The 14,799-nt window shown below is 31.5% G+C and overlaps 1 protein-coding gene across 3 annotated transcripts; it reads right to left on the bottom strand.

The window, feature by feature from the left end:
- Window positions 1–5,677: 5,677 nt before the first annotated feature.
- Window positions 5,678–11,622, bottom strand: LOC11442384 (casein kinase 1-like protein 3). 3 transcript variants are annotated; one of them, XR_003013176.2, is made up of 18 exons: window positions 11,369–11,622; window positions 11,219–11,259; window positions 10,485–10,554; window positions 9,809–9,957; window positions 9,546–9,641; window positions 9,350–9,420; window positions 9,099–9,160; window positions 8,950–9,013; window positions 8,752–8,836; window positions 8,543–8,669; window positions 7,986–8,068; window positions 7,844–7,901; window positions 7,642–7,757; window positions 7,292–7,480; window positions 7,078–7,187; window positions 6,510–6,590; window positions 6,159–6,247; window positions 5,678–6,065 (listed from the first exon to the last, which is right to left on the bottom strand). XR_003013176.2 is itself a non-coding variant. In XM_024786056.2 (15 exons), the coding sequence occupies exons 1-14, from the start codon at window positions 11,442–11,444 to the stop codon at window positions 7,304–7,306; spliced, it is 1,275 nt and encodes a 424-aa protein (XP_024641824.1). In that variant the 5' UTR covers window positions 11,445–11,622; the 3' UTR covers window positions 6,747–7,187; window positions 7,292–7,303. The 3 variants fall into 3 exon arrangements, 1 of the variants encoding a protein (XP_024641824.1); XR_003013178.2 differs by lacking the exon at window positions 6,510–6,590 and having other exon boundaries at window positions 5,692–6,065; XM_024786056.2 differs by lacking the exons at window positions 5,678–6,065; window positions 6,159–6,247; window positions 6,510–6,590 and having other exon boundaries at window positions 6,747–7,187.
- Window positions 11,623–14,799: the final 3,177 nt, after the last annotated feature.

Genomic DNA, 14,799 nt, shown 5'->3' with positions numbered 1-14,799 from the left:
AAATCTCAAATTTAATATATTTCAAAAAATTATAAAATAATTATGTAAAAGATTCTAAAATATCCAAATATAAATTAAAATAAAAACTTCGAAAAATATAATATTGTCTAATTTTTTTATTTTGAAAATTAATTTCCATAATATTTTTTTTAATATTGCTAATTCCGAAAACAATTTGATTTTTTTTATTTTCGAAAAATATTTCATAAAAATTCAGAAAAAAATCTGAATTCATTTCTAAATTTAAATTTTTTGAAAAAAAACAGAAATTAAGATGTTGATTTTGATTTAAATTCTGGAAAAATATTTCAAAATATTATTAAAAAATATGAATTTTTTCTAAATTTGAAATTTTCAATAAAAATCTGAAGTTAAGATTTTAAAAATTTAAATAAAATAGATTTTTTTTCAGATTATTTAATTGGAATTTAAAAACATTTATATCCAGATTTTTAAAAATTAAATATTTTCCAGAATTTTTTTTTTAGAAAAAGTATTTTCGTTTTTTTTATTTTATTTTATTTTTTAATTTTTTTAAATATAAATGATGTGTAAACTATTTTGTACGCGTGGCAAGCAAAAAAAAATGAAAAATAAAAATAAAAAGCCACGTAAGTGCCACCTAAGAGATTCTGCTGAGTCAATGGGCTTAGGTGGCAATTGTGAATAATCTTCATTTTACAAGGACGGAATCAAATTTTTTTTTTTACAGAGGGCAAAACCAAAAGTGTCCTATATTACAGGGTGGTAAAGACCTATTAACCCATATATATATATATATATATATATATATATATATATATATGGGCTGCTAATTTACACCACCTAAGGTGTAAGTTAGCAACCTACCCCACTTCATTATATACACTAAATTTTATAAATTTTATCAAATTGTTTACACCCACCTCACTAATTTACACCCACTTTCATCATTCCAAATATTGTTTCCTTGAAAGTTTGTCTCTATTACATGTTTTGTATATTAAGCCTGTCATTGTCTTTTTTGTTTCTTTATTCATAGAAACAAAATGGTGTTTTAGTAAAATATAAGTGGGTGTAGTTGTCTAATTTATACCTTAGTGTTTTTAGGTGGGTGTAAATTAACAGCCCCATATATATTATTTTCATATATAGTAATGAAATATACATATACTTTTAAATGACACCAACAATATGATAATATAAATAAATTCTTTTTTTTTTACTGACACCAACCATATAACATTTTATAAGCAAATTTGTTGAAGGGTATGATCAGAATTGAAAAAGTAATCTCAAAACCATGTATTTTACACATATATATATATAGTACTAATATACGTGCCGCTTATGGCCACCGTCAAATAGGGCGGCAGTACTACTAGGCTTCAAAATAAATCATTGCAACAACGTTCGCCGCCACAAACATGTCTTACTTAAACCGATGGTACGATAATTTACCTGAAATATTTGATTTTAAGGTTGAACTTGATCTTCAAAATCCAAATTCCGTCGATTTGCTCTGTCGTCAAGGCATTTATTTCAAACGCAATTTCATTTACGTTGTTCGTTCTATTCAGTTTGCCAAATTAATGCAAATTTTGGACTTTTCTTTGATATATGGATTCCTAATTGACATTTCATATCACATTTTTAATATTTTGAGTCATAATTAGTTACCATCAAGAGGAGGCTTTTTTTACACCTTTTTAGACGACCATTCAGATAGAATGTATATGACATGAAGAATAGAAAAAAGATTGACAAATTTTGTAAGTCCTATTTGTAAAAAGAGAATTGTAACAACAATTTCAATTAAAATATATAAATATCGTAATTAAGTTTTGTTTTGGAATCAGCTTTTTCCTTTTATTTTTTTATTTATTTGGGAGGATGTCTATTATATATATATTTTTTAAATATTCTATTATACTTCTTCTAAACCTTATCTAAACTTTTTTTCTTTTTTTTATTATAATTATGTGTTGTTAATCTTTATTTATTAATTTTATTACGTCTGCAGTAACTTAACCTAATATTTTTTCTCTAAAATGTTGTATTAGATTATCAGCAATTTAACCAAACAAATTTCATCTAAAGTACAGCGCACCAATTTAACTTATTAAATTCTCTCTAAAATGCAGCAATCCCGAATATTTCTCCTCACATATGAGCTTTTCATTCTTATCATGTTGTGTCATCGTTTGTATATATTTATTGTTTATGTCGACTTTTTTTTTTTTTACAAGTTGTTGTACACTTATTTAATACGTTTACAACCAGAATACCCTAATTTTCATTCAAACTCGGCTACCCTAATTTCCATTCAAACTTGGCTACCCTAATTTTCATGCAACCTCGGCTATATATAACAAACCCTAAACCGTGTTTCTCTAAAAAAAAAAAAACCTAAATCGTGGTAAATTACACCGACAGCGAAGAATCATATATATTGATCTTTAGTAAGAAGGATTTTTTAAAAATAAAAAACAAACACTATAAAAATAAAAATAAAGTGATTTTTTAGTTTAAAAAATAGTTTTTTTTTCAAGAAATTCCAAAACAAACGAGCGTCATATTGCAACATGTTAACTTCTCCATTGTTTATGACCTGGGCGGTAGCACGGGTAAAAGTTTTAATATGTCAATAATGTTGAAATGCATTGATTTGTATGCTGGGATATTTGGTGTGGGTGCATCGATCTAACCGACCTTTGTAAAATTAAACAGCAAGTTCTAGCTTATTTACAGAAAAGACAATGATAAACAACTTGTTTACTTAATTCTTTATTTCATCCTATGATCTGATATTGCTTTTAGAAGGGGGAAAAAATATGAATTTCATCCTTTTGAAAATGCCAAACTAGTATTAGGGTAGAACATATTAGTAACTTGAGTAAAGAATTCACAACAAAATGGCAAGAACTTACTTATAGCAGCAAGACACAAAACTAGGAACTTGAATAAAGGAATTCATAACAAAGTGAGATGAAGTAGAGAGCCACATAAAGTGAAATCCAAAAATAACATGAGCATTGAAAAATTATTGCATATCAAGAAAATTACGCAGTATTCCAAATGATAGAAAACATTAGCTAAAAAGTTTCACCTTTAATAACACATCAAATTGCATTTCCATTGAGGCAACATTACAATCAAGGATCTAAATAAAGGAAACATTACAAGTTGGACCGCGACATCAGGTTTTTCTCCATGGCACTGTCAAAAACGACGAAGCAACCTCAAGCATTATTTAAAACATTGATTACAGTCTCGTAACGTTGTTAGTCTGATTGTTGTTGTTTAAACAAGTGTATATATAACAGCCATTTTAATTCCAAACTCAACTTGTACCTAAAACAAAGTGTGCAGCAATTATGTTGGACCCTTCAAATGGTAATCCTCAAATATACTAAAACGTTCAATTTGACATTCCCTAAAAAGTCCACATGACATGATGAATATGATAAAGCAGCAATTAAAGATAATGAAGATGAAAGTTTAACCATTCCAGTCTTCACTCTTCACAGAGGTTTCCTGAGTCTCAGCTTCATTCAGAAACACAAATTGTCAAGAGAGTACGACGAGTGTCAACGTCATCTTCGGAGAAGAGCCATGATGGGAGAGAAGATAGCTATTACCATTTGTTATGAAAATCAGTGTTATGAAGAGTATTAATTCGTCAACTCCAGAATTCGATTTATGTCCTTAAACAAACTTTCCTTACTATGTATCAACTTTAAGTTTTAGACAGATCCTTTATTTTCTTCTTTTTTGGTGTCAAATTATATGTATCAACTATGGTGCCATTTAATTTGGGAAAGGAGAGTTCTTTCCCACCATGGGAAAGTTGATCATGTCCATTAGATTAAATGAGGAACATATTCCTATCATACTCTCTCAACCACTAGATTATTTTTTTATACTATCTTTCACACTCTCTCTTTCATGTTCCCACACACCCATACCACCACCACTAAATCACAAATTCAACAACCACTTTGACCACCACACACCACCACTCCACCACCACACACCACCATGGTTGCTGCCGAAAACTTGTTAGCTTACGATTTTTAAAATAGAAAGACCAAAACATCATTTTCTTTTTAAATAGAAAGACCAAAAATGCATTTAAACCTTACTTTTTTAACATTTTTTCTTTTCTTTTCTTTTTTATGCTTCCAGGAACCCATTTGTTTTTTTATAAAATAAAAAAAAAAAAAAAACAGAAGAAAAATAATAGAATTCAAAATTATATAATACAATCATTTTACCTAGAGAGAAACGGATTAATTGGATAAAAAAAAACACGATCACAAACAGGTATAGTTTATGCAATGGTGGTTGGAATTCGAACAACAAGATAATTATGCATCCCTCTAAAATAAACTATGAACAAAATAATATTGCATCCCTCTAAAAAAATATAATATTGCATCGTTAGGTTAATTTAGATTCTTTATATGAAAATTTGCAGGTACCCTTGAGTTTTGATTAAAATGATGGTGCCATTTAATTTGGGAAAGGAGAGTTCTTTCCGACAGCAACCATGGTGGTGTGTGGTGGTGCAGTGGTGGTCAAAGTGGTTGTTGAATTTGTGATTTAGTGGTGGTGGTATGGGTGTGTGGGGACATGAAATAGAGAGTGTGAAAGATAGTATAAAAAAAATAATCTAGTGGTTGAGAGAGTATGATAGAAATATGTTCCTCATTTAATCTAATGGACATGATCAACTTTCCCATGGTGGGAAATAACTCTCCTTTCCCAAATTAAATGGCATCAACTATATGTATCAACTTCCATTTTTCATCTATGCATATTATTATTACCAATTCGCTCTTGACCATTTAAGAATATAAATTTCATCAACATTTAATCGAGATAACATCTAAATTATATCATAATGATTGTTACAATATTAAATCTATCGAAATGAGAATATGATCTTTTCAAATTTTCTCCAAAATTGCCACTCTATTGTTGTCAACAAGAGTCTAATTATAGTACTGAGTTGTGAAACATTCTTTATAGTAGATCATTAAATTATGAAGTGAACGTGTACACAAATTTACAACTGACCATAAATTAAGAATGAAAATTGGTTTTACAATGTAAACACTTTTAAATACAAAAGACTAATTTGTCAGAAGATAAAAAAATAAAATAAAAAACTTTGTTTAAAGCTTTAAATTAAGTTAAAGAACTCTAGATATAATTGTATATAAGACTGTATATCTATCTATATAACTTCAATTATAAATAAGGTCGTTTGATGATATTGTTGAAGCAGATTACGGGTTAAGAGATATAAGACATCAGGTTCAAATTCAATTCCCCTCCTTATTTTTGTTATGTGGACATGAAAACTCACCTTTTCTAAAGCTATCAACCCCAACTTACATTTTTACTAATGCTCGAGTTCAAGCACAAGTTCTAGCAAAGATTAACATTGAGGTTTTGGAGACCCAAAAAATATCTTCTATGTTCGGTCAGAAATTTTTTCAATAAGTGATTTTGTGAGATTTAAGAAAATTTAAATCTTTTTTGGTAAAAAGAAAAATACACTTTAACATGGTAGGAACGACATTATTTTTCATGATGCAAGCACTAGCACAAGACTCGGTGATCTAGTATTATCCGCATTGACAGGAAACTAAAATCTCAATTTCATATATATGTCTTCAAAAGATAGTAGTAGCCAACAAACACTATCATAAAAAAACAATTCTTATTTCGATCCTCAAGGTATGAGGATCATGTGTAAGAAGAGGGGAATGGATTCTCTCAAATATTTTTCCCTCATGTTTCCATGATTTCCACCGTTAATACTCACTTTTTTCCAAATTCTTTCAATGGATGGTGGAGATTTCAATGTACCCTCATGTAACATGAGAGGATTAACAATGGGTATGATTTGGTTCTGACCACCACCAACATGTCATTTAGTCTAAATATTTCATTCTTTAATCCATATAGGTTAAAAAAAGAAATCCTACAAAAAGAAAAAATATAGATGGCATCCAGATAAATGCCAATTGTCTTGCATATTTCATCCTTTTCCATATATAGATTAAAGGAGAGACCTGCAAAAGAAACAAATGCAAACTGAAAATAGTATCACACGACTGCAATTAGTTTTACATGGAAACATCAAATATATTGCAGTTTGTTCACACCTTGGTCACATTGAAATAAAACCAGATTGAATTCACTCAGCCCAAGAATGACAATACAAATTAATCTGGCTGACTGTCAAATTTGAAACCTACAAATCAAGAAATGTTTGAGCATCATGTTCAACGTAAAAAAAAATTAACAAAACATGAACAGAAGTTGATTCAACAATTTACATTTATTTTATTGTTCTAATTATACGTAATTCCATAAAATTAGAATTTGGTAGAACATTGAAAATGTTCCTTTGATAACAAGATTTAAACCTGAAGTTTAAATATTAAGAGGTGCACATAGTGACCTCAGACTAACGTTAAACCACACAATCGTTGAAAATATACCACCGAAACTACCTTTGATGATTGTGAAGAAACCATTATTTTGGGAGTCATCTTGCCGAAACTTTTGCATCTGATTCATTGTGGTCATACATTCTGAAAACAAGGTCACCGACAAGCTGCTTACCATTTCATGGATTGATGATTCAAAACATGATATACAGACAACATAATTACAAGTGCACTGTATCTTATGCAGGCAGTCAAAATATAACAACGAGATAAAATTAAATAAGCAACAAAACGAAAAACTGAACTCAAATGCATCTTAATAAAAGCAACTGAAAACAAACCTGCAATTTGTAATATTATCAATCAATTTAAACCAAACTATGTCACCACTTATTATACGGCACAAATCACAAGTGGCAAGAGGGGGCAAATGGTGCCACATCACACATTAATTTTACATTAAAACATAGATACACAAGATTGTTGTGTGCCACATTCGAAAATTATCTACAACGAAGAAGCCAAGCCTGTGCAGTCTGTATTTTATACCAAACAATCATTTGCAGTCACCTTAGGGGGGAAATGAGCAACATAAACTGGCCTCAAAAGATGAGCTAAGAAATTTATCAACCTTGTAGCACATTTGTAGTCTCCACGGGCAGATCACTTGCAAGCAATACCCCATAATATGCAGCTCCATGTTTGTATGCATGCAGGGAATCTTCTTGATCAGATTCACACCTAGAAACATAGCACAATATAAGCAGTGGTCAATGATATGAGTGGGCCATATATAGACAATAGTACTCAATGCAGCACACACGCCGTATAAACCAGAAAATTACCATGTTCAGCATTTATTTAGCAGAACTTATGTGCAGAACATTCATCCGACTACTTGAAGGACCAATTTTACTGCTCCCTTGCCCATGTCTATGGTTCGCAGCTTCAGTGGATGCGGAAGGCTTCAAGGAGTTCCTTCTTGATGCTTCGAAAGAGTGTGAAGTAGAAGGGATAGTTGCTTCACCAAAAATCTACAAAAATAATAAACAACAGATTAAAATTTGGTCATCAAACAACAGTCTATTTCACAAGTTTGAAACATAAAGGTGTGCAACTAAAGAATTGTGACTCAGTGTTGCGCAGATTCAGTAGCAAGGAATGAAACCTTATTACTCCATGTAAGACGACTTACATTCTTGCCAAGAGGATTCTCAGAAGCCAAATTTTTACCGCCTGATGATTTAAACTGGAACTTAACACCAGAAGAAGTGGCATTGTCTGATCTAATTTGCTCCGCTGAGACATTCCCTGTATAAGCATCAATCATTGTCAATTAGTATTAATGAACAAGACATTTTATTAGGCAGAAGAAAAAATATGGTTCAAGCACCAACCTTGTTGGTTATCAATATCCATGGGCATTGCCCGATTGTTGCTCGCTACAGGAACCGGCTGCAATGTGACAAAATTAATATTTTCAGATGCATTGGAAGACTCAACCTCAATCTACACACACACACACACAAATATACTTACGGATATGTGAGGCTGGGCTCTACTCTTTTGTGACTGCTGGTACTTCAAAATTGTCCAATCAAATACATAATCAAATTTGTAACCTGTCATAAACCAGAAATGAGTGGGGATGTTACATTTCAGCGTAGATATGAAAACAATGACAAATTCAGCGAACTTTACCACAACAGAATATGAATTATGTGTATGGAGGAACACGTAAGTTGATAAAAACAAACTGCCCATTTAACATCAATTTTTTTATGATTTGTTTTTTTTTTTACGAATGAAGTTTAGGTGGATTGAGTCCCGCAGGCTCAATATGGGTTATGGAAAAAGCCTCAAGGCTCAATAAGCGCTTATAGAGGCACCTACATATTACCCACTATCAGAGTCCTCAAATCGGCCAAGGCATTCGAATCCAAATCTTTGTGGAATAGAATATGAGTTGAATCCATACCAACTGAACCAACATTCGTTGGCTTGTAATTTAGGCTTTGAACATGGCGAGTGTTGCACAACACTAAACATGTAAATGTGAAGAATATAAAGATGACTTGATGAACATGTTCAATCACCTTCTCGAGCAAATAACTCCCGAAATAGGCGCCTCAAGAATCCATAATCAGGTCGCTGATCAAAGGTCAAAGAATGGCAGTAATGGAAGTATGAAGCAAACTCTACAGGATGAGATTTGCATAAAACCTACACAAAACAACAGACAAACAAGATTGTGATGATAACGAAGAAAAAAGCATTTGGAATAGTTATATGGGCAGATGCTTACCTCAATAGGAGTTGATACTTTCTTTTCACATATTTTATCATACTTCTGCTTCTTTGTCGCAGCCTTTAGGTTTTGCCAAGGAAGGCTAAACACAAATATTTAGTGGCGTAAAAATCAGAACATATACTTATGTTGCTCTCAATAGGTAAATGCAAAAATTGCTTCTAGAAGCCAAATAACTAGATAAGAATGCCATACCTTCCTCTGAGGAAGTACAAAAGCACATATCCAAGAGACTCCAAATCATCCCGGCGGCTTTGTTCTACAAATAAAATAGACAATTAACATAAAGAAAATAATTGCAATTTGTTTGATGTGAAGGGCTTAAATAATTTCTTCTGACTTACCAATCCCAAGATGAGTATTGCAGCTTGCATAACGCGCAGTCCCTGTTAAGTTTTTGTTCTCCCTGCGTTGTAAAATTCATTAAGTATTAATTTTGGGTATTTCTAAGGGATGAGAAGAGCAGAGGTAAAGGAAAGAAGTCTACACACAAATCAGAAGAAATTTTCAACATTAATATCAAACCCGGTAAAAAATGAGGGGGAAATAAATTGAATGAATTAACTATGGATTACAATGGTAGAAAGTTCAAAACCTGTATGGGATGTGGCGATTGGTTGTGGAGTCCCGATATCGTTTTGCAAGCCCAAAATCAATTACATATACCTGACATGTACAAAACAAGCACACATATACAGCACATCAATTCGATGAAACAACTAGCTCAAGGAATGACAGGATCGGTCAATTCTAAATGTAGGGAAACAATTATAAACTGTATATTCACTCACCAGGTTTGCCTTCCGACCAAGTCCCATGAGAAAGTTATCCGGTTTTATATCCCTATGGAGGAACCCTTTAGAATGCACATACTCTATTCTGGTCATCTGCACCCAAATAAAAAAAAAACATGTTAATACCTTTATAAATGCACACTTCCCGCTTGGCATCATAACCACATGACAAGACAGTGGCACAAATGACATATACTCTGGGACTGACTAAAAAACATCATAAGGCTACGAAAGCCGGAACTAAAAAGGATGGGGATTACCATTTGATCAGCCAACATCAAGACAGTTTTGAGGGAGAATTTTCTTCCACAGTAAACAAAAAGATCCTCAAGACTAGGGCCCAACAAATCCATAACAAGCACATTGTCTTCCCCGTCTACACCACTCCATCTTATGCTTGGGATACCACCTGCATTAATTAAACAAAAATCCAACATTTTCAATTAAATCCCAGCAACAATAGCAAGAACGCAAATGAACTTATTGCTTAAATGTGTTATTGTTATTAGAGTAAATCAATGTTGTTAATCGTAGATTGGGAAAAAGTGTTCTATTTTTTCTTTTCAAATTGTTATTTGACAAACATTTTGTACTAAACATTGTATTGCAGAACAATAGCAATTTGTTACTACGCTCCAGCGCTATAGCACCGCTATAGCAGATACTTGACAACACCAGAGTAAATACAAGAACACCTGTTTGATCCTTAAGAAATGAAAAATGCTGATTCAATCATCTAAAATGTCAAATATCGGACAAAATTGTCCTTGACAGAAATTAAAATATCCCTAAAAATTGTATTTTTACTGACAATTGAGATGTTGGAGGATCCAAATTGACATATTTCATTTCTCAACGATCGAATAAACTCCACGTTTAATCTCAAGTTGTGCCCACAACAATGAAAATAATGAAAGGAAAAAGAAAGAAACGTACTTCCTCCTTGAAGAATATTATAGAGCTTGGCTTCATAAAGCAATTGTGGATGCTTCGTTTTACCAGTCTCCTGCAACACAACACAAAATCAAAAAAATTAAAAACTAAGCTAAAACCAAAAGTATGTTTGCTATCACAGTGAATATGTCAAAATCATAATAAACCATAAAAATCACTGTAGTTCACCGTGATTCTGACAAATCATTCCGAGACCAAACATGCACAGCAGTAAAAAAAATTGATTTTGAATGGATTAATTATAGTTAAAAGTAAGTTGAATGAAAAATGAGTTAAAACAATAAATTTCAGAGTAAAAATCACATCCTAGCTTTTGTAGAAAAAATCAATTCTACTCGAGAACAACAAACACGCCAAAATCAATTTTACTCATATTGATACAAAATATGCCAATAACATAGCTAAACAATTCAATTTAATTTAGCCAATTTACTGACAGTATGTTTGGTATCACCGTGGATATGCCAGAACCACAGTATCTCATGATTCACACTGTGATTTTGGAAAATCTACCGTGATACTAAACATGTCAATAACAAAGCTTAACAGTTTGGTATAACAGCGGACATGACAGAATCATAGTATCTTGCGGTACACTGTGATTCTGACAAATCTAAAGTGATACCAAACATACACTATCCAGTTCAATTCAATTTACACAAATTCAAATTAAATTACAAAATAAAAATGAAAATAAAGAATTGGATGAAACATACGATCTTGACAGCAACGATCTCGAAGGTATCAATATGAGTAGCTGCAAAATCATAAAATTGAATCAAAATCAAAATCAAAATCAAAACCAATAATAATAAAAAAAAAAAAAAAAAAAAAAAAAGATAATTTGATTGAAGGAAGGAAGAGACCGAGATAGATTTCACCGAAGGATCCACTTCCGATCTTGCGTCCTAACTTGAATTTATCACCGATGATTCGATCCATGAATCTGAGATATCACTCGCGCTTAGCGTGAAGAAGCAACACAAAGAAGAAGAAGAAGAAGAAGAAGAGAGTAGCCACCGCAATGGAAAACTATGAAATGAATTCAACACGCGGACGGATGGACGGATACTTTTGTCTTTTTATCATCAATCTCTTCTTACATCCTACTTCCTCTTGCTTATACTCTCCGATCATTATTATAATCGAACAATGCTCCTTTATTTATTTATTGGATAAATAATGTATTTGATCTATATTAATGATCACATACATCACTCATTTAATGAATTTAAAAAATATGTTTTTACTTATAATAGTGGCGGGAGGGAGTACTCATTTAACATTGTGTTAATTACATGTTAAACATGTTTTTATCTATCTAAATATATTAACTTTTCGTTTTAATCATAATAAAAATTCCTTCAACTTTTAATTCATATAAAATTTTCAATCGTCGTTAATTTATGTTTAGCTAAAAAAAATTAATTTTTTTGTAGAGATTTTTATAATATAATAAATTTTCAAAAAATATGAATTCTATGTATTAGTTTACTTTATCCTTCAAAAAAAAAATGTATTAGTTTACTTTAAGGAGTGACCAAAAGTTCAAATGAAAAACTTTAAGAGACTAAAATCTGAGAAATTTTTGAGTGAAACTAAAATAGACATATTTATATGGAACAAAAACATTTTTAACACTTAATTATATAAAATTTGTCCACTCGAACAGAAGGCAAGAACGATGTATTTAAAATTTGATTTGTTTGCGTCAAAACATACCAGATGAGATTCTCATTCGAGCTTTTCGTGTTTGGCTTAAACAAACAGGTGGGCAATCGTGAGAGAATCCCACATGATTTGCACGTCCGTGAGAGGTTGAAGGCGAATAGTGTCTTGTAACAAAGGTTGGTTCCGTAGAGAGATAGTTTCCCTTGTATTAATCACTTCCTTAGCATTCCATAAACTTCTACTGGCATAACTTAGATTATGTCTCAGAGAAGCGCTAAGATAATCACTATGCGGATAATATCTAACTTTGAGTAACTTATATTTGTGAATTTTATGTCTTTATATCTGTGAATACAAATTTTTATTTATCGACATAATAAAATTTTGATTATTTTCAAAATATCAACATTGATGAATTTTACTGATAAATATATTTTTTTATTTTATATGTAAATTAATGAGATTAAAAAAATAGTAATTGAGAATATATTGTTTTGTTATATTTGTTGTATGAGAGAAGAGGAAAAAAATATTTTTCTATATTTACGTCAGAATACATTCTTTTTTTTCTTATTATTTAATAGTAAATTAGCCGTGAAATCCGTGAAATTAGTTTTTTTTTCTTATTATTTAATAGTAAATTAGCCATGAAATCCGTCACATTAGTAAGATTAAAAGTTTAACCGACGACATTTTAATATGGTGGATATTAGTTTCAATATATTGGTAATATATTTTCTATATACAAAAAGTCTTATTTTATAAAAATAATATACACCTATAGAAAATCGCATATTTTTTTAGAATTTAAAGGGATATGCTCTAACATTCAATGAAAGATACACTATTTGGATTCGTTTGTCCTATATTAACCAACACACAACAAAACTGTGAAGATGAATATTCATGATATTTTAGGTTAGAACTCAAATTGTGAAATTTGTGTGTATGAATTGCAGGTGGTATTTGTTTTTTTATTCTAGTAAACAAAAACCAACTCCAGCTATTTTAAATAATCTGTAAAAACTAATCTCTAAATTAGAGAGTATCCAATGATTTTTTTTATAAGACTTACAACTGAGCCCTTAAACACCTAAAATAGACCACCAATTCATCATGTGACAAAATAGTTTTATTTTTTATTTTTTAGTGTAATATTAAAAAAGACTTTAAGTATTGTCGATAAACCCCACACACATTAACATGAGTCTTTTCAACGAGCTTAGTCATCATTCACATGTTTTTCATGAAACTTCTAGGACGACACCCATCCCAAAAAATTTCAAAGTCAAACACGCATAACTGTGGAATTCTTATGTAATGAACTACAAAAAAGAATATGCATCTTGTTAGTATAGGTAATACCAAGTAATCTAATAAGTCTTCCTTTAACCATGAAGTCTCTTACCAACATGATCTTAGGGTCCCACTCATTCTGATATGAATTCGATTCGTCTAGAAGCTGTCAGAAACCACTCAATGTCATTATTTGTTCAACGGCGACCACTATCAACCCTCTTCAGTCTCGGACGTTACATTTGTGGTATAGATTTCGCTGTCATGTTAAATTATGTATTGATAGTAGTGTTATTATAACGGAAATAAGGAGGCAAAGATGGGGTGTTGTTAGGCAAGGGTGGCGATGGCGAAGACAACTTTTTGTATGGGAGGAGCCGCAATTGATTCATTGTGTTTCTTTGTTAGCCAACATTAATTTGTACGACGATGTTGTTGACAAATGAGTTTAGTCTCATAACTCAGACAATGGTTACTCGGTCAAAGGTGCTTATAACATTCTCTTTCTAATTGAGGAACCTAGTATTGATATTCATTCAAATTTAATATGGACACAAGGTGGTCCTCATGAAAGTGTCTTAATTTACTTGGAGAATTTTTAAGAAAATAATTCCAACAACGGATAATTTAATTCTTGTTGGGTGGTGTTTCAGATTTATTGTTATGTTTAGGTGGATGCGGAAAAGTTGAGACAATTGATCATTCATTCCTTCATTGGCAGTATTTGGCATCTTGTTCTTCGATGGTTGGATATTTCCATTGTAAAACTAGCTGAATTTGTGAGCATGCAAAACAATTTGGTGGTGTGAATGGGTTCATCAAGGATTCTCCTTTTTTTTCTTCAGGGAGTCTGGATGGCATGTATCTGGGTAATTGGTAAGGAGTGTAATGCTTGGATTTTTTGTAATAGTGAGCTTACGCTGAAATTGTTACTTGATCACATCAAATTTCATTCATGATGATGGTTGAAGACGCACGAAGCCTTTTTTTATGCCGATTTATATTCGTGGTTATATAATCCTTTGGCTTGCATTGGTTATATTTCTGTCTAATTTTGTCTTTATTGTTTCTTTGGCCTATCTTGTCATGTTCCATGAGCTTCTTGGGGATGTTTTATTATATTATTTTGGTTTAAATATGTGAATTGTCCCTGTAAGTTCGTGTGTTTTTTATTTTCGTTCCTGTATCTTTTCTTGTTTTAAAACAGACCCTGTAAGTTATAAAACGTTTTGCTTTTGGTCTCTGTCGTCGTCATTTGTTACAAAAATGCTTATGCGTCAAACGGCAGACGTGGCGACATGGCAAGTGAGACTTATGTGTAGTTCCAGAT

Source organism: Medicago truncatula, chromosome 6 (genome assembly GCF_003473485.1).
Source record: "Medicago truncatula cultivar Jemalong A17 chromosome 6, MtrunA17r5.0-ANR, whole genome shotgun sequence".
Taxonomy (NCBI): domain Eukaryota; kingdom Viridiplantae; phylum Streptophyta; class Magnoliopsida; order Fabales; family Fabaceae; genus Medicago; species Medicago truncatula.
This window is presented reverse-complemented; position numbering and strand designations above follow the sequence as displayed.

Excerpts from the sequence above, each read along its gene's own strand:
- LOC11442384 (XM_024786056.2), bottom strand. The coding sequence starts at position 11,444 with ATGGATCGAATCATCGGTGATAAATTCAAGTTAGGACGCAAGATCGGA. Across the intron at positions 10,555-11,218 it reads AGATCGTTGCTGTCAAGATC|GAGACTGGTAAAACGAAGCA; the intron begins GTATGTTTCATC and ends GTTGTGTTGCAG. Across the intron at positions 7,758-7,843 it reads GGATATTGATAACCAACAAG|GGAATGTCTCAGCGGAGCAA; the intron begins GTTGGTGCTTGA and ends ATGCTTATACAG.